Here is a 20,751-nt window from a genome sequence, read left to right as displayed (position 1 = left end):
CTCAATTGCATAGTAAGTACGCAAATTGTAATTTTTATGGAATTTTAATATTATTACGCGATAAAAATTTTCATCGTAGAAATTCTTCATATTTATGAGTTAGTACGTACCTACTTATTTCATTAGAAAAACTTATACCTTTTAGCCGACTTAACCTAATAGGTGTATGGCTCTAATAAAGAATAATAAAAAAAAGAACTTATCTTATACAATATAAATATATCTTATACTTATCTGTCTACACTCATTACTGATTTGAATAAATAATCATAGTCGTATTGTTCGATGCTGGTACTACACCAGGCGTCTTTTTTATTGCCCTTGTATGCAGACGAGTATACGGCCAACCTGATGATGAGTGTTCATCATCACCCGTGGACTTCAGATAGCCAGGGACAGAGCCAGGCCGCTAGCTAACCTTAACCAATAGTCACCATACGGACGCTTCAATCTTAATCTCATAGACTTAGAATTAATTATTAACTAGTGGTCCCCCGGTAGTCGAAATTCGACTATCATCATCATCATCATCATCAACAGCCCACAGTCGTCCACTGCTGGACATAGGCCTCTCCCAATCTACATCACTAATTAATTGAAATTATAAGTTTGTACACTATTATGATTCTATTGTCAAAGACTATCAAACTTCTATAATCACAAGATTACACTTTAAACTTAGACAAATATTAATAAAGACAAACAATATTTAATCTATTTTCAATATGACCACAGACTATAAGCAATAAGAAAAGTTTGACAATAAACAAATAGTATGCATGCATGTGGGTGTCAAAGGCATGGTAGTATGTAATATATATTTTAATTGACTTAATGTATTTTTAGGAATAATTAAAAAAAAAATTACATTCTGCGCTCCTTCTCTATGTTCTCTACAAGTGTGGGAAATTTCATAATCCTCCGTTCGCGCTATTTTTGTAAGAAGGAGTTGCTTTTGTTTGTTTTTGCAAAGTTTTTGCTTCATGTACTAATTATACGAGATAATGACCGCAATTTTATTTTTTTTAAATTGTGTTTTTCAGAAATTATATTTAAATAAATTATGAAATATAATATGAAATAAGTAAATTATGAATTATGAATAATAATTTTCGATCTTATCGACAGAATAATAAAAAAAGGGTGCTGTGCTTATGTACACGCGTAAGAAGTTATACTTTATTTTTATTATTTTTTTATTTTTAATATTAAATAATTAATAATAAATATTTAACGTTAATATTTTAATAATATTAAGAATGAATTATATTAAATAATAATTTTGTCATTTATATTACTAAAAAATGAATGCTAATAACACTTTTTTTACGAGTGTACATGCGCGAAAGTTCACCTGCGGCTATATTCAGACTCACCAAGTTACGTCGGTCGTATTGTAATGAGCGATTTAGTGGGCAACTTCATTTCTGTTAATTTTGTGTCACGGTGCGCGCGCATCGTAAAGTTTCACTCTCATCAATTTTTCATAACGCGCCTAAAGAAGTATAACTTCGAAAATATGAACTAGTTATTTGAAGAAAAAATCAAAATTATCGATAAAGTTGATTATTGAAAACACGAATAAAACAACATTTCCTGAAAATAAATCGTAGCTAGATCGATTTATCGCCCCCGAAATCCCCTATATACTAAATTTTATGAAATTCGTTGGAGCCGTTTCCGAGATTCAGATTATATGTATATATAGGTGCTTAGACAAAAGAATTCGAATCAACCACATAAAAATAGAAAAAAAATATAGTAAAAATAAAATGTTATTTTTTCCAGGTGATTCACGTTCGCTACAAATCGAAGGGGAGGCGTTTAACCACGCGGCAGAGTTGCTGCGTCGCTCGCCCGAGTTCACGGTGCTGACCTCGCTCCGGCAAGAGCCCGCCAATTCTGGCACAATTATTTCTTTTTCACATGGATTCAACAGGTACACTAGTCGCTTTGTGTTACTCGATGTTAATAGTGCTTTTAGTACATACTTGTGTTATAATTTATATATTATATGAAATAAATATTATATCTAAGTTTAATGCTTTAATGCAAATGAGAATCATTGTGAAAATAATTGAAATATATTATATATAGTATTAAATGACGGTAAAGCACAACAAAATGGTTGTGTTAATGTTACTCTGAACCCTTTTAAATTTTATTCCAATTCATAAGATCATAATAAGATCGAAGAATCACAATAAGGTCATAAACGATTCCTGTCGAAAATACGTATTTATCTCATTGTTTCTATTTATTCGGATAAACAACAAATTAAAAATTAAATAGCAAATTTTGAAATAGTTTCAAGTTTATTAATTCGTTGATGGTAAAAAGGCCTGCAACATGAAGCCCTGTAAGAACAGCAAAGGCGAAGATGGCGTGACGGCGGCGGGACGTGCGATACGCGTCTACTGTACGGTGAGTTCTAGATCTCAACATCGCTGCGCGCGCACGCATCCCGCATAGAATCACCGGCGGCATGCGTGCGCGCGCAAAGGGGAGAATCATGTATCTTGGAATGTCCTGTGCCTCGGAATGTCCTCCTCGATCCGTTGATTGCGCTCTCTGTCACCTCTGCATGGATGTATGTGTGCGCGGGCGAGCATTTTTGCATGGGCTCCCCGCGTTCTCCTCCATCGTCCGTCTTGTGTTCTGTGTCTTGACGTATATTGTGATGTCTAACCGCTAACTGAGTATCCGATGTGACCGGCTGGATGTCGAGATGGTTGCGGCGGGGGCGCGGCTCGCACGCGCTACGAGGGGACACCGCCGGCCTCGTTCGCACATGCATTCCAAGCGACATGGGAATCCGAACGGTCTCGCGTCGTGTCCGACGTAAAGCGCATCGTCTTGTAACTCTATGGTGCTATTCAACCATTGAGTGACATGTCGATCGTTTAATTTTAATAATACCCACCGGGCACGCCGCGAGACTGTCTCCGCGACACCGAAGCATTTAATCAGACACCAGAGTGACTCCGTCGACACCGAACGCGATTCGTTCCGAGGTACATGGTCCCCCATCCAGGCCGAGCGATATTGAGATGTAGAGCGAGCCGATGTCCGCTCGCGGTCGGTTCCGCCCGCCGCCATTAAAATTGTGTGTTATTTGCTTTGTTTATTGTGTACCTCGGAACAGTAAGCGAGGGCGCGGCGGAGTCAGTCCGAGGGCCGCGTGAGTGTGTGTATCGTGTGGCGCTGCGCAGGTACCTCGAGGTGCAGTCGAGCGGCCGGCGCGACGAGGTTCGGCTGCACTACGTGGCAGCGGGAGGGGCCGCGCCGCGCGTCGAGACCTTCCCGTTTCGGCTGGCGGACGGCTCGTGGCACCGAGTGGCACTGTCGGTCTCCGGCGCGCAGGCCACTCTGTACGTCGACTGCCACCTCCTGTACCGGCGACTCATCCCACCGCCCGATCGAAACTTCACTCAGCCACAGCTCACGCTATGGATCGGTCAGAGAAACAACAAACATTCCTTATTCAAGGTTAATTTATTGTTACTCCACTACTATTTGGACTAATTTAAATTATACCCACATTGTGAACGCATTTTTTTTTACATTACAGGGAGCTCTCCAGGAGGTGAGGCTGGTGAGCGGGCCGCACGGCTATCTGGCCCAATGTCCGGGCTTAGACTCGGAGTGTCCCACTTGCGGACAATTCGCGCTACTTCAGGCTACCGTACAAGAACTCACTACACATATCCACGACCTTTCGCTCAAAGTAAAATAGCTAACCTCTATTTTTTTGTATAAAATTGTATCAGATTACTAAATCAAAGAATATTACATTACAGCTAGTAGGTGCAGAAGCTAGGATATCCAGGTTAGAGCAGTGCGACTGTCAGAAGTCATGCTACTCTAATGGGACAGTGCACGCTGACGGCGCCACTTGGCAGCGAGACTGCAATCGTTGCTCCTGCGTGGTATGCAAATAATACTCAAACTTCAACTAACTATTCATACAGATATTCTGAAATGTGGTTTTATTAATCGTTACAGCACGGTGAGATAACGTGCAGGCCAGTAGAATGCGACAGAGCGGAATGCAAGAATCCTGTATTACATCCGGGAGAGTGCTGTCCTACGTGTCTGAGTGCGTATTGTTTATATTATATTTTCCCATCTCGAAAATTTCTACTGGATCATTCCAAATATCAGATTTGGACGACGGCAATACGGCTACTATGATTCAGTTGGAATTTGAAATATGCATTTTTCACATTTCAATTTTGGTTGCGCTATGCGGTTGGTAGACCAAATTGTAACGGTCATCTAATACAAAAATGAGTGTGGACTGTATTTGCGTTGTTCAACTATGACACTTTCTCGGGTCGTGGCGGGAAGAAACAAAGGAACACAACCCGAGGGAAATTGTGAAGGAAAACGCCGTACCTGGAGAGGATGGAGTCGTCCGAATCACGGCTGCTAAAAGTGCTTGAAGCCAGTTGGTGTATCTTCTATCTTGCACGACACTGTGATACACTGACACTGATGTTGTATGAGAATAAAGTCTTAGGCCATCTCAATAATTAAATCACAAATAACTTATTTCTGTAATGCGGAGCGCGCGCTAGGTAACCGCCATATATTTCTTCTTTTTTCTTTTGTGTTCTGTGTGCCCGCGTCGCTCGTACTAGCCAATCCAGGGCGCGGGGGATGGGTGAGGAAGGGGAAGGGAAAAGTGTCATAGCTGCCATATTATTATAAAAACATCCATCTACAAATCTGTTATGACGCTGGCGCAACCATTCCCCCCCAGTTTGAAGGGTTACCTTCAAGAAATAAAAAGCTAACCTACCAAACACCTATGCGAAGATCTATCTATCTATCTATCTATATCTATGTTATCTATGTATATTAAACTAAATCTAACGAATACCTTATATCTAATACTGAAGTTATTCTATTGTGAATTAGGTAAAGGGCAGAGGCGAATAACCGGGCGTAGATACGATCCGGTTGCGGTCCTAACGCGTACAGTTCTAATCACTCCATTTGAACCAGGAAAAACCTCCTCCACTACTCCTAAAGGCCAATGTAGCGGGGGCGCGTTTTCCGTCATTAAAATTACTACTTTTCCAACAACGATTGGGTTGGATGGAGTGTTCCATTTTTGGCGCGATTGTAGCGTATGTAAGTAGTCTGTTTTCCAACGTTTCCAAAATGACTGAACTAATTTATCTAAAAGAGAGTGACGCGAGAGAATATGCTGCCTGTCTTCGTCAATATCTCTAGCGGGTAAATATTTAAGCGGCGTCAACGACAAAAAGTGAGCCGGAGTCAAAGCTAACGGCTCAGCTGGGTCGCCAGACAGTGTCCTACATAGCGGACGTGTGTTCATCACGGCTTCTATTTGAGTGAGCACGGTACTCAACTCTTCGAAAGTGAGAATCTGCAACCCTACAACTCTATAAAGATGGGATTTAAGGCTTTTTATATTTGCTTCCCAATTTCCGCCGAAGTGACTTGCGGCGGGCGTATTAAACTGCCATTTAATGCGATTTTCTGCTAACATATGTGCGAATTCAGTTTTGTAGTATTTAGAGTTCAAAAAAGCGTGAACTTCCGAAATATTGCGTTTGGCACCCACATAATTTGTACCGTTATCTGAGTACATACAACCTACAGGACCTCGGCGCGATAAAAATCTTTTAAAAGCAGCCATGAAACTATGCGTGCTCAAATCACTGGCTAGTTCTATATGAACAGCACGAGTGGTCATACACACGAAAAGACAAACATATGCTTTCGATGAACGAATACCCCGACCACGTGAGATGGTGACCTTAAAGGGTCCAGCAAAGTCTGTACCAGTATGCACGAAAGGTTTAGCGGTTTCTACAACGCGACAAGAACGGTGGTCAGCCATTTCAGGTGCGATGGGACGCGGACGAAGTCTATAACAGGGCACACATTTATGTACCCTTGAGCGAATCAAATTACGTGCGGAAAGTATCCAATATCTTTGTCTAAGTATTGACATCAATAAATCGGGACCAGCATGACAGTGAAGTTTGTGATAATAATCGACCAGTAAATCAAGGATGTGGCCCTTACGCGGTAAAACTATGGGGTGTTTTTGATCAAATCCTAAGTTGGACTGACTCAAACGACCACCTACTCGGATGAGTCCATCCTGTAAGAAAGGCTTCAAATTTTGAAAAGGACGCCTGCAAGGTTTATTAGACTCTAGGCTGCTAATTTCTGAAACGAAATGCGCTCGTTGCAGTTCACGAAGAACAATAAGCTCTGCCTTATAAAAGTCAGAGGCGACTATGTACTGTTGCTGTGGTAACAGTTTAGCAAAGCGGCAAACATATACCACGCAACGTAACAACTTTGACCATGACGAAACACGACTAGCCAACAATAATATAACTGAGTCTTCTCTTGGCGCAGAAGTTACAAGAGTGTGTCGTTTTTCTTCTGGCGGTTCAGAGACAGTCGCGGGATTAAAAAGCTTAACTGGCCAATCACAGGGTGCATCTCGTACCCATGATGGACCATGAAACCAGAGCGGATGATCTAATATTTGAGCGGGGGTTAAACCCCGCGAAAGACAATCGGCAGGATTGTCTGTTCCAGCGACGTGATATAAATTTTGAGGTGATAATTCAGACTGAATTTTTGCTACTCTATTAGCAACAAATGTGTCCCAACGGTGGGGAGAAGAATGAGCCCAACACAAAGCTACGGTTGAGTCAGAAAAGCCAGCAATTCTATCAATATTAATGCGGTTGTTACAACCCTTGACTATGGCACCAATGAGCCGCGTCAATAGTAGTAAAGCGCAAAGCTCAAGGCGCGCGAGAGAGACGACCTTTCGAGGGGAGACCTTAGATTTCGCACTAATAAGGCTAACTGTAATATTGTCGCCATTGCAAACGTGAAAATACACCACTCCTCCATAAGCCTTCTCACTAGCATCTGCGAACCCCACTATTGTGACTACACTATCTCGAGAGATACCTACATGACGTGGGATTTCTATATGTTCGAGCATAGGAAGCTCTTCCCTGAAGCGAGCCCATAATCTGGCCACGTTGTCCGGTGCGATGTCATCCCAGTCACACTGAGAAAGCCAAAGCTCTTTAATAAGAAGCTTTGCGTATAACACTACAGGTGCTACAAAACCCATAATGTCCCATATGCGAGCGACACAAGACAATATGGTGCGTTTGGTACAAGTTGGCGGGGTCGAACTAATTTTGAGACTGAATGTATCGGATGTGGGAGACCAGCTCAAGCCGAGAATCTTATGTGTATCATTGACATCAAAATCCTTAACCGTCGATAGACGATGCGATGGCGGAATCCAGTCCAAAACACGTTGAGAGTTGCTCGTCCACTTAACAAGGTCAAATTGCCCAGTCTTCATTAGGCTTATCACTTGAGTAGCTGTTTCGATGGCTTCAGGCTCGCTATCTACACTATAAGCAAAGTCATCCATATACAGACCAGTATTGATGGTAGCTTTTGCCTTGGGGTAGGAATCACCCTCATCAAGAACTAACTGCTTCACAGTGCGAAGCGCGTGAAACGGACTTGACTTAAGTCCGAAACAAACGCGGTTAAACTGGTAAACCTTTAATGGTTCGTGTGGGGAAAACCTATATAAAAATCTTTGGAATCTACGATCAGATTCCCGAATGCCAATACAAAGAAACATTTGTCTAATGTCTGCAGATAGCGCTACAATAAATAAACGAAAATTGACGATAATATCAAACAAGTTACCTTGAAGATTTTTACCACAATACAAGATGTCGTTTAGAGAAACAGAAGTACTAGTCTTAGCACTGCCATCCAGAACAACACGCAATTTTGTGGTGAGTTTATCCTCCCTAATGACACCATGATGCGGGATGACATAAGAGGGACCATTTTGCGTCTCATCAAGTACAGCGGGAGCAGGTGAGATGATACCCTTATCTACATATTCATTCACGACATCGTCGTAGGCCTTTTTCAACTTCGGAGATGCCATCATCTTACGTTCTAAACAAAAAAAGCGTTTTTCGGCCATTAGGCGCGAATCACCAAGCGAAAAGGTATCACCCTTAAACGGGAGTGCAACAATATAACGACCACTTTCATCGCGGGTGGTCGTGCTACAATAAATATCCTCAGCGGTCTTATCATCAGGACTCATAACCAGCGGAACATTTACTTCTTCAATTTCCCAAAAGCGGCGGACGGTGGAGTCCAGTGGCGGCTCGACGGCGCAGCAGTATGATACGGTCGAGTAACTATTTATAAGAGCGGGTGCGGATCCAACTATAACAAAACCGAGAACAGTTTCCAAAGCGTGCGGTGCGGGGTTCGCCGAATGACCTTGAACCTTACGTGGCAGCAGGAGGTGCGGGAAAATCGAAGCGCCAATCAAAATATCGACGGCTCCTGGAACGGCGTAAGTATCATCGGCTAACGGCAAACTATCAAAGTTAGCTAACAACGAGGTATCTACAGAAACAGTAGGAAGTTGCTCCGTTACTTTATCTACAACCAGCGAGTTTATTTCGAATGAAACATTCGAGCTAAAACATGATTCAAATTTAATTTTTACGGACCCTTGGATGTCCTTAGTAGACCCCCCTATGCCCTTGACTACGGGGCACGTAGGCTGGTTACTATATTTTAATCCAAGGCGTTGACAACATTCACGAGTAATAAAATTACTCTGTGAGGCGCTATCTAAAAGGGCGCGAACAAGATGCGGTTTGCCATAAGTATCAACCATTACAACTCGAGCGGTCGCAAGCAAAACAGTTGTAGGTAAGCGAGCGGAAGACAGCGAGCATAATGTGACGTCATTTGTGTTGCCGTCCGAGTTGATAGCTGCGGAGCTGTCTGTGCGAGCGGCAGCGACAGCAGCGGCGGGAAGCGCGGGTGAATACGCCGGACGCGCGAGAAGTGTCGTATAACGTGCGGTGCCGCCAGCGTGAGTTCGACCATGCGAGTGCTCCGAGCTTGATACTGCTAGCGACGAGTTACCATACATTGGTTGGTTACCTGCGCTTGTATTTCTATTGGCTACTATATTACTATTTTTATCAAAATGAAGCAAGGTATGATGCTTCAACGAACATTTGCGACAACTGTGGCTACTATTACACACACCAACGCGATGTTTATCACTAAGGCAGTTTAAACACAAGTTATTTGCGCGAACAAAATTATAACGATTTGTAGGCGACAATTTCAAAAACCCAGCACACTGATACAACTGTGTATGATAAGATTTGCACAGAAAACAAGTCGACTTGGCGGGCACGGACGCAGGCAACGCCGCGGTATTTACATAGCTATGAGTCGTTCTAAGCGGTCTTGAGGACGTTTCTAAATGCCTTTCTGGTTGTCTTTTCGGGACCTCGTGAGGTCGCGTAGTACGCTGAAGTATTCTTATGTGATTACGTAAAAATGATTCCAATTCATTAAATTTCGGCAATTCAATACCCTTAGTACCCTGATTCGTTTCAAATAAGCGAACAGTTTCGAAATCTAACTTTTTTAAGCCAATGTACAAAAATAAAAAGTCGCTGAGGTCATTGACGTTGAGATTTCTAATAGCCCGAACAGATGATGCAAATATGTCTAAGAATTTCTCCAAATTCTGTTCGGTACACGATAAAATAGGTTTTAATTCGAACAACTGATCCAGGTACGCGGTAGCTATCAACCGTTTATCTTCATATTTGGCTTTGAGTGTGTTCAAAATCAAAGAATAGTTTTCGGCACTAAACGTAATTCCCGCGCAAGCCGCACGGGCTTTGCCGGTAAGTTTTTCTACTAAGTAGTGTAATTTTTCGTGATCGGTTAAGTGATCATTTTGATTTACTGTATTTTCAAAACTATCTATAAATAAACCCCAATTACGGATGTCCCCATTAAATTCGGGTATGTGGATAGGCGGTAGTCTAGGTCTATCGCGGGTGAACTTAGGTTCCGTTTGCGAATACCCGGCGCTAGGTATTTTTTCTAAAGATTTAGCGACACGTTTTATAAGGCAATATAGATCATCAAACGACGACATAACAGAGTAACTGACGGCGTAATCAGGATCTAGTTCTAATTGCAATGCGTTGATATTATGAACGATACTTTCGAAATCCGCGCGCAAATCGTCTATGTTTTCAATAGAACAAAGAAATGAGTCTCGTATTGCTAAGTCGGATATCTTAAGTGCATTATCACAAATTGTTTGCACGCGTGAATAAATCATATCCCTCTTAGCGTACAAAAGCTTCAAATCGTTCTCGGATTTATTAGATTTAGGCGGCATATTTAAAATTTAAATAAAACTAATAGGTAAAGAAACAAAATAAAATCTGCAAAACAGCGCGGGAAATCAAATAATTTTGTGAATAAAGTATATTACGCGGGCGGACGAACGACGCAGGGGCGAGGGGGCGCGCGGCGAGGTGCAAGCGCAGCGCTCGTCGTCTTATAAACTAATAATAATAATATTTAAAATAGTTAGACAGCTACTACTATAAAAGTTGCTATTATTGGCGCGTTGAGAATAAAACAACCAGACAATATCAAACGACCTAGGTTATGCCTCTGTCCTAGTTAAATCAAAAATGATAATAAAATATAATAACATACAAATTTTTAAACACGAACGATGTACATATGTATTATGTTATTCATTCAAATAAATCAAAACAGACCAATTTGGTAGGTATTTGTATGTTCAAATGCGGTTGGCGAAGCGAGTGAATAACTCGTGAACATAAAAATAATGGGAAGGTAGCTAATCACAAGATCACAATGTTCAAAGTAAATCTTACGATATCTATGATGCGTTTTCGAATACGAAAAAACCAATTAAATAAATATAATTTCTACGCATTCAGCGTCTAGCGAATGTGTGTGACTACAAAGATGGCGTTTACCTAGGCTATCTAAATCTACCTATAACTAAATACCTAAATGCGGGTTTTTCTACTATATTAAATAAGTATTTAATTGCGGTGCGTTAATTCCCTATGGAATTAAATACAAATAATGCTAGATTACTAATATGAGACGATGTAAGTTCAGAATCCGGCTCGAAATGGACCACTAAATATGGTTGCGCTATGCGGTTGGTAGACCAAATTGTAACGGTCATCTAATACAAAAATGAGTGTGGACTGTATTTGCGTTGTTCAACTATGACACTTTCTCGGGTCGTGGCGGGAAGAAAAAAAGGAACACAACCCGAGGGAAATTGTGAAGGAAAACGCCGTACCTGGAGAGGATGGAGTCGTCCGAATCACGGCTGCTAAAAGTGCTTGAAGCCAGTTGGTGTATCTTCTATCTTGCACGACACTGTGATACACTGACACTGATGTTGTATGAGAATAAAGTCTTAGGCCATCTCAATAATTAAATCACAAATAACTTATTTCTGTAATGCGGAGCGCGCGCTAGGTAACCGCCATATATTTCTTCTTTTTTCTTTTGTGTTCTGTGTGCCCGCGTCGCTCGTACTAGCCAATCCAGGGCGCGGGGGATGGGTGAGGAAGGGGAAGGGAAAAGTGTCATAGCTGCCATATTATTATAAAAACATCCATCTACAAATCTGTTATGACGCTGGCGCAACCAAATTTGAAATATAAATAAATTACAGCTTACGGGTTATGCCACAATTCAAAAACATAACTGCTTCCCGGCAGAAATAAGTAAGATTGACCACCATCCTACTTACTTCTGCCGTACGGGTAGGTACCAACCTACTCGTACGGGTTTATGAGACGCCCCTTTTTTTCGGGCCAGGGGCCCAACCTCCTACGGGGTCCCGGTGCCCAGGGGGCGCGTGAGGTATGTGGGATTGGACGGTTCACAAATCGCACATACTGGGAGCGGATCTGGGGCCCAAGGGTTGAAATTTAGGACCCTACCCAATAAACGACTCCTCTGTGCTCTTTCACCCGACCTCTTGTCCTCAGGCTAGAGCCCCATGAGCTCACCTACTCGCTCGGTGAATCTATTATGACCCCTCGAGGCTACTAGAATGGGTAGGAAAAAAATATGAAAAAAATGTCTGATCTCCGCTCGGAGTCAGAACTCGGTCAGAGTAGGACTTACAAGACGCCCTGACACAACTAAAATTGATTACAGTAGAGTACGTTTTGTAATCTTCCAGGGCAATGTTTGCTGTGGGGTAATCTGTACGAGCACGGGGAACGGTTCGCGCCGAAGGAGTGCGCCGAGTGCGTGTGCCACGACGGGAACATGCAGTGCACCCGCGTGGACCCCGAGTTGGCGTGTCCTCGGCTGCCCTGCGACCCTCCCCAGCAGTTCAGCGTGCCCGGAGAGTGCTGCAAGTTCTGCCCTGGTAAAAATAACATTCACATATTGTTTTTGAAACGAAGTTCCTTATGGGACGATGCGGAGGGGTACTCTAACCAAGAAAAAACGATCGTAACGTAATATTTTTATTAGTAATGCACTCTTGCTTTTCAATAAGCAATTATCAATAATTATTGGGTGCCTAAGTTAATTTAATATAACAGTTTGCGATACGACCAGACTATTTTAATTAATGACAAATTCTCAGTTTAAGTCTCTATGTTCATTCATTGGTTATAGAATTGATCCTCAATTATATCAATTGCTTCTTTTGCAATTGCAATTAGTTTTGGTACTGTGGCTAATGCATTAAATTTCTGGTAGGATTCAATCTCTGTACTAAATATATCAAATTATCGGAGTCTAGTTTTTGTTGTTTTATGTGTTCCTAGTGCTAGGTTCCTAGGCTCCTAGTTCCTAGTGCTTGCTGTTGTATGTAGAAAGTTTTTGTTTTCTTATTGACGTGTTCGACGTCTCGTTTGATGATTAATGTGGACAGGCGTGGACTACTGCAACATGGGCCACTCGTGCGACGAGAACGCGACCTGCATGAACCTCAACACCAAGTACACCTGCAAGTGCAACCAGGGCTTCCAGGGGGACGGCCTCACCTGTCAAGGTACATCACTACTGAGAAATTCCTAAAGAGAATTCCCCGGGCATTTGTATTTCTTTTTTGTAAATTATTCATGATACAAAGTAGAATTTGCGATTTTAGCAGATATTGCATTCAAGTACTATTTAAAGTAGGTACTATTTTGTAAACAGTTTCTCTCTGTTTTTAATATTTTTTTAATCATTAATTATTATTATTCATCTATTTTAAATAATATTAATCCACATTAATGTTAGTAACAGTGATTTCTTAAAATCTTTCTCTCTTTCCCTATCACAATTTAAAGAGCAATCATAATATTATTTTCTTAAAACTTTTACACGGGATACATTACAAACATTCATATATGATACTAGTGGTCAAAATTCGACTACAATAAAATGAAATTATAAGTTTGAACATTAATTTAAATTATTTAAATTTTTTATTTAATTTTTTATACATAATTAACAAAAAAATACCATTCTGCACTCCTCTATATTCTCTATAAGTGTGGAAATTTTTACACTTCTCCTTCCACACGATTTCCGTAAAAAGGGGTACTACCCTACTTTTGCTTTATAAAGCACAAGTCCGGCCTCGCGTGGAGTACTGCTCCCATCTCTGGGCCGGGGCTCCCAAATACCAGCTTCTTCCATTTGACTCCATACAGAAGAGGGCCGTTCGGATTGTCGATAATCCCATTCTCACTACTACATACTACCTGGAGCCACTGCGGTCATCCACAGTGCGTTTCCAGAGGTCTTTTTTGCCACGTACCATCCGGCTATGGAATGAGCTCCCCTCCACGGTGTTTCCCCAGCGCTATGACATGTCCTTCTTCAAACGAGGCTTGTGGAGAGTATTAAGCGGTAGGCAGCGGCTTGGCTCTGCCCCTGGCATTGCTGAAGTCCATGGGCGACGGTAACCACTCACCATCAGGTGGGCCGTATGCTCGTCTGCCTACAAGGGCAATAAAAAAAAAAAAAAAAAAAAACTACATTATTACTTCACGTATTAATATATAGATAAGGACATAGGAATATACTAATAAAAAAAAACGATGCGCGTGCAACTTAGTACACGTGAATGAAGTGAAACTTCTTTTTCGATGTGTAGTATTGCAGTTTTCTTCATTTTTCTTTCTTAAATCAGATTGCTCTTGTAATAGTGAATGCTGTGTATAAAAGATGCTACATCTTTAACATTTATATTATATATATTTTAAATTATTGACAGAAAAATAAATATATATATATATATATATTTTTTTTTAAATACTTCATTAAATTATTAGACGCTACTCGTTGCTTACGCTCGCGCTGGCCTGTAACAGATATACTACGCGTATGCGTTCGAGTGCCACGCATTCACTCTCGCTCTGTCTCTTTCTATTTCATGGTAGCGTTAAACGTTTAACGCAAACTTGTTGGAAGTCGCATTAGAAGTTTCACTTCAACAAAGTTGAGAGCCTGCCTTAACTGGACTGAAATTTATATTATTGCAGATGTCGATGAATGCCAGGAAGCCGGTGGCCTGCACGGCCACCACTGCCACTCCAACACGCGCTGCGTCAACGTGGTCGGCGGCTACGTGTGCCAGTGCTTGGGGGGATACACCAGGAAGGACAAGTTTAACTGCGTCGAGGTAACGGAGTGGCTTAAAAAAATAAAATAATTATTTTACATTCAACTCAGCTATACAATAATTTCGTTACAAAGTCGATTCCTTCGAGAGTCGAGAAAGGCGTGTTATAATATGTCACATTTGCCAAACAATACTCGCGCAACTTGGCGCACGTGAATGAAGTGAAACTTCTTTTTCGGTGTGTAGTTTTATAGGATTTCTTCATTTTTCATCCTTAAATTAGATTGTTCTTGTAATAGGTAATGCTGTGTATAAGTGATGCGACATCTTCAACAAAAACCTAAAGATCGCAATAATGGTTCTCTATACTTAAATACTAAAAGTAAGAATTCGATTTATAGTTTTAATTGTGTTCCAGGTGGACGAATGTGAGGGCAACACTCACGGGTGCCACGCGGACGCAGTCTGCACCAACACGCCGGGCTCCTACACGTGCCGGTGCCGGGACGGGTACGAGGGCGACGGATACACGTGCATGCGTCAGTATACTGCCCTCGATTGTTTATATAATGACACGTCATATATTATTTTACTAGTGCGTCAGATCAATGAGCTCGCTAATCTTTTATCACACACAGCTATATGTCCCGGGGGTTGTTTGAACGGAGGCACGTGCGTGGCGCCGGGGAGGTGCGGGTGCGGCGCGGGGTTTGCGGGCGCGCGCTGCGAGCGGGACCTCGACGAGTGTACCCCGCCCGCACCCCGCACCCCTCCGCCCTGCGCCCCCCCCGCACTGTGCGTTAACACGCCCGGCTCCTACTACTGCATCTGCGCGCACGGCTACAAAAAGGACCCGATACTTAATACTTGCAAAGGTACTTACAGATTATATAGCAATAGTCTGTTAGCCTTAATGTTAATAGCCTATTATTACTGCTGTAGAAAGCAGCTAAGATTCAATGAAAGTGGTATTGTCTTTTAGATACACTTTTCAAAATGAAGGATATGTAAAAGCATTAAAGAATGTTAGTGACTAAATGATCCCTAAAAGCTTTATCTTGTATTCAAGAATACGCTAAGTGTAAAACATTATGCAGATGTCGTTCAAGTATATTTTTTTATAAATTCTTTATAATTCTTGTCCTGTGTTCCAGACGTAGACGAATGCACCGAAGGCTCGCACACGTGCCACCACAGCGCGCGGTGCGTCAACATCGACGGAGGATTCAGATGCGAATGCTTCACCGAAAACTGTGAATTAAGTGAGTGTTACGCCTCTCTTAGCGCTAGTCGTAATTTAGTTCTCCCTCCATCAATCAACCTATTCAGCTCAAAAATATCCAATACGTATATATCAATGTATTTCCATTATAATGAAACACAAATAACGAATTTATTGGAAACTCCCATAAACATAATATAATCCCTTAATAGTTTTCAACAAAAGTACATGTTCGCTAAGAAGATTTGCGACAATCTTGACACCGGTTCGATTGACCTCTAGTGCGAATACCACAGAGGCTCTATGTTGTTGGTGTGTGTGCAGGCTGTTCGTGGCAGGGGCGCGTGGTGTCGGAGGGCGCGACGTGGCGCGAGGCGGGGGGGTGCCGCGTGTGCACGTGCGCGGCGGGCGTGGCGGCGTGCGCGCGGGCCACCTGCGCCTGCGACGCCGACGACAACGTCACCGCGACGGTATGTATTCGAATTATACTAGATTGCATTTATTGCGCGCGTTGTATGTACAATGTTGTATAACCGATATTGTAGACCGAATGATAAACAGTCGACTTTATTTATTTATTGCTTAGATGGGTGGACGAGCTGTGAGCCCACCTGGTGTTAAGTGGTTACTGGAGCCCATAGACATCCACAACGTAAATGCGCCACCCACCTTGAGATATAAGTTCTTCAAACCGAAACACATTACTGCTTCACGGCAGAAATAGGCAGGGTGGTGGTATCCACCCGCGCGGACTCACAACAGGTCCTACCACCAGTAAAAAACGGCGTCGACCTAAACACGTCATTACGGATCCTCCAGATCCATTAACGGTGCTTTTAGGTACCACAAGCACCGCGTCCTCTTCGAACCCGTACATTGAGAGCTTGAGTACAACGTCTCCATTGTAAAATAGTGATTTTAGCGAGCTTATTATTTTATAGAATTGAGTATGGGTATGAATTAAGTACGTTCTTCATTAGACAGCCTGGTATTTCCGTTCAGAATTCAAAAACCGACACAGTCGCATTGCTCGATACGAGTAGGTACACCAGGCGTAACTAAGCTAAAAACGTTAAAAAAATTTTATTACCGAATCACAATTACTTTGTCCAAGTTATCTGACTGTCGGCGGGCAATATGACCGAAGTAGCTGAGGATCCTCTGGTAACAGATTGTTCAGAGCTTGACTCGGATGTAAAGTTGATCCAGAATAGATTTATTTGTCCTCTTGGCCATCCACGGAATTCGGAGCATTCGTCTCCATTCATTCTCAGTAGAATACACCATCAAAATACAATGTAACTTCATCGAACATTATCTTTAGTTTCAGCTGGATTTATTGAGCACCGCGGCGTCAGCGTCGCTGGTGTCGGCGCCGGCGTCGTGCTGCCCGCACTGCGACGCGCGCTACCACTGCCGGCACCAGGAGATGCACCACGTCACCTTCCGCAGCGGGGAGCGCTGGCTCTACCAGTGCCAGATATGCGAATGCCTTGTCAGTACCGCAGACTTACAATTTAGTACCGTTGGATGTTTTCCTAACTAAGCTGAGAACCTTGAGAGACTATATCAGCTTAACCTTAACTAGTAGGTGAGCTCACGGGGCTCAAACCTGACGACGTTGCTAACACGAACCCTAGCAAGAGCCATGCTTCGCAGAATCTACCACCGGATCGGAAACGCGACCGACTGAGAAGAAGTTGTCGTGGCCTAAAGGATAAGACGTCCGGTGCATTCGTATGTAGCGATGCACCGGTGTTCGAATCCCGCAGGCGGGTACCAATTTTTCTGATGGAATACGTACTTAACAAATGTTCACGGTTGACTTCCACGGTGAAGGAATAACATCGTGTAATAAAAATCAAACCCGCAAAATTATAATTTGCGTAATCATTGGTGGTAGGACCTCTTGTTAGTCCGCACGGGTAGGTACCACCACCCCGCCTATATCTACCGTGAAGCAGTAATGCGTTTCGGTTTGAAGGGTGGGGTAGCCGTTGTAACTATACTGAAACCTTAGAACTTATATCTCAAGGTGGGTGGCACATTTACATTGTAGATGTCTATGGGCTCCAGTAACCACTCAACACCAGGTGGCTGCGGGCTCGTCCACCCGTCTAAGCAATAAAAAAAAATAAAAAAAAATCAGCATAGGCAGGAAAAAAAAAACGAGTAGGTCTTATTTCGGGCATCTTTTCTATTAAGCTATGGACGCTTATACGTTAAAGACTCAAGTTCATGTTGCGCATGGTTCCAGCTGGGCGAGGTGGACTGCTGGGAGCCGGAGTGCGAGGAGGGCGGCGCGTGTTGCTCGGCGGGGGGCGCCCCGCACCGCCTGCAGCTCGCCGGCTGCGAGCCCCCGCACTGCGCCGCCTGCCAGGTACGCACGCACCCGCACGCACACGCACACACGCACGCACTACGCTCCACATTACCGAAACTGGTTTGAATTCTTTACAATGACAACCACTATTCTATCTATGGATAGACAGAAAATATTTTTAGGAACACTGTTTTTAACTTGTCAACTTTTATATTTAAAAAAGAAATACAACATTTTATATACATACAAATAAAAAACATAATATCGGAGACATTTCTACTCATCTCGAACTATGCAGATAACAACTAGCTATCCCAATCTCTATCGCTCCGTCTCTCTCAAAATCTGTTTTCCATTTAATTTGCGTCGTTAATAACGCAAAAGCTCATCAGCACATATCTCACGGACGATAATCAGCTAAACTTACAAATCTCGTCTTCATTAATGCGACTAACGAAAGCAGCATCGCATACTAAAACCGTTGACAACGAGCACGTTGGGCGGTGCCGCCGGCCGCTTGTCCGTGTTGTCTGTGTGTGACCGGCGGCCGCTTGCGCGCGGTTAGCTCCCCGCTTGTTCGGTCTGTGTGTGAACGCGACGTCTCGCTTGTTGCAGGGCGGGCAGTGCGCTACTCTGGTGAGCAATCTCGCGTGTTGTGTGCATCGGTAACCATCCCCACTCTTCTTATACATTCATGCATCTGCTCTGTTCACACCTGTTTGTTTGTGCGCATGCGTGTTCGATTTAAATCGCTTCGAAATATTCTCGGATACATCCACACACATACAGGGTGTTACTTAGTATATCCAAAAAATGTGTATACTATTCAGATTAAAGAACAAACTTTATATCAATATATTTAAATATTTTTTTAAATCAATCGCGTCAAATTCATAATTAATAACACAATCACATCAGTTGAAGTAACAAAACAATTTTAACTTACAAGTGAAAATTATCAGAAATTGTTATGGCAATATTTTACAGTGACTTTTAGCGAACCAATATTTGATCAAGTAACTATGTCCAATATTGGTGCATTTGCAAAGCATTTAAATCGATGACGCATTAATCATCAGGTATTTTTATGTTTTTGTTGCACGTTTATTCATTTAAAGAGCATGCGAATTTAACAAATAAAACTCATTTAAAATCATCTTTTATGCGCTTAACGAGGCATGGAATTTATTTGCTGATTTTCTTTTCATTTACCTACCATGTTTTGATCAGTCGGACAATAGAATCAATGAAACATATTTACAATCAAATCAAATATTCATAGGACAACAACGAATCCGTACATAAATTCGTTTCGTATCTAAACTTTAGGTACCATTAACTTAGTTAACAAATATTTTCAAGATTTAACACATAATTAAAGCTTATAATATAATTATGAGTACGAAATTAATAATTAATATCACAATGTATACTAGTGATCAAACATTTGATTCGCGCCACACCTTCGTTCAGTATATAGCACGTTAAAAGCGATTCACTGTAAGACAACAAGCTCACAGCTCGCAGCGAGTAGCGAGTAGAGCGGGAGAGTGTATGTGGCGTTGTGTGTGTCAGAGCGCGACGCGGCGTGACGGCGGCGCTGGCGCTGGTGGCGCTGTGGTGGGGGCGGACGCGCGGCCGCACGCACCGCAAGCATCGCGGCGCGCGGCGCTAAAGCCGCCCTGAGCGCGCGCACACACCCACACATATTTATTCTAGATAGATCTAATGTTAACCAATTACGGCGGCGCGCGACTCGCTCGATGGCCTTAACTTAGCGGGCGACGTCGCCGCCGCCGGCGCAGCCCCGGAACCGCCGACACCTTCCTCTGCGTCGTCCCGTCGACGGATATCCTATTAGTGTAGATAGATAATCGAGTAGATTGCCGCGGCTTTCTCTCCATATCGCTGTCGCGTCGGAGCGGCCCCAGCCTTGTCGCTCCGCTCGCTTAGTCAGTCGACGATTCCGGTGCTAGGCGTCACTACATTCATCAATGCTCTGTATTCATGCGGTGCGTAAAGCCCTCTTTGCGGAACTCAGACGCGCTGTGTCCTGCGAGATGGCTTCCCTTCCGGTCCGACGCGAGCCGGTGCAGACTATAATTCACAATTCCAACAAACAGTGACGCGTTCACGCTCGCGACGGACCGATAGCGGCGCCCTCGACCCCCGGCGCGTTCATACGCCGCTAATTGCAATCTTCGAATACTTAAACACTAAATCGATCGCTTAAAATTATTATCCTAGACTCGTAACGGTCCTACGTTTAGCTATTGTTGTGAATAATGTATAGTGTTGCTGGTGCTGGTCGAGGACGCGTCGTGTTGGTGAGGGCGGCGCGCGGGGGCGGCCCCACGGCCGGGTCGGCAGCTTCTTCAATTATAATATTACATATTTTAATAATAGTTATAGTCCTGTAAATGGGTAGCGTAGTGCCAACCTGGAGGGGACCGCCCCCGCGTTCTCCCTGTTGTACGAAATTTTTCATAATATATTCTTTAATTTTTGTTTGACTTTGTATAGGGATTGTTTTCTTGTATAATTTGAAAATAACCAAAAATAGGTACCAAATATAGAAAAAAATAAATATAATTGTTTCCTAATTTTCGTAAAGCATTTTGATGCTTGCATGTTGTATTGTGTTCAAAAAATTACAATAAAAAAGATATCCTATCTAAT

At 42.7% G+C, this 20,751-nt stretch overlaps 1 protein-coding gene across 3 annotated transcripts in view; it reads left to right on the top strand.

Moving 5' to 3' along the window:
- Positions 1-20,745, top strand: part of LOC101740146 (protein kinase C-binding protein NELL1) — a 69,836-nt gene extending 49,091 nt beyond the window's left edge. The window contains exons 3-18 of one of the 3 annotated variants that reach the window (XM_038014942.2): positions 1,789-1,939; positions 3,213-3,489; positions 3,572-3,727; positions 3,801-3,929; positions 4,006-4,099; positions 12,140-12,331; positions 12,845-12,964; positions 14,448-14,587; positions 14,946-15,066; positions 15,166-15,402; positions 15,682-15,789; positions 16,074-16,219; positions 17,074-17,244; positions 18,007-18,129; positions 18,688-18,708; positions 19,648-20,745. In XM_038014942.2, the coding sequence (XP_037870870.1) occupies positions 1,789-1,939; positions 3,213-3,489; positions 3,572-3,727; positions 3,801-3,929; positions 4,006-4,099; positions 12,140-12,331; positions 12,845-12,964; positions 14,448-14,587; positions 14,946-15,066; positions 15,166-15,402; positions 15,682-15,789; positions 16,074-16,219; positions 17,074-17,244; positions 18,007-18,129; positions 18,688-18,708; positions 19,648-19,758 (2,297 nt within the window). In that variant the 3' untranslated portion in view covers positions 19,759-20,745. Of the gene's footprint in view, positions 1-1,788; positions 1,940-3,212; positions 3,490-3,571; positions 3,728-3,800; positions 3,930-4,005; positions 4,100-12,139; positions 12,332-12,844; positions 12,965-14,447; positions 14,588-14,945; positions 15,067-15,165; positions 15,403-15,681; positions 15,790-16,073; positions 16,220-17,073; positions 17,245-18,006; positions 18,130-18,687; positions 18,738-19,647 lie in introns of all 3 variants that reach the window. The other 2 variants (XM_038014941.2, XM_038014943.2) reach the window with 2 other exon arrangements.
- Positions 20,746-20,751: the final 6 nt, after the last annotated feature.

The sequence above is a fragment of the Bombyx mori genome, chromosome 13, assembly GCF_030269925.1.
Source record: "Bombyx mori chromosome 13, ASM3026992v2".
Classification (NCBI taxonomy): domain Eukaryota; kingdom Metazoa; phylum Arthropoda; class Insecta; order Lepidoptera; family Bombycidae; genus Bombyx; species Bombyx mori.
The sequence above is the reverse complement of the archived record's forward strand: the minus strand, read 5'-3'. Positions and strand labels throughout refer to the sequence as shown.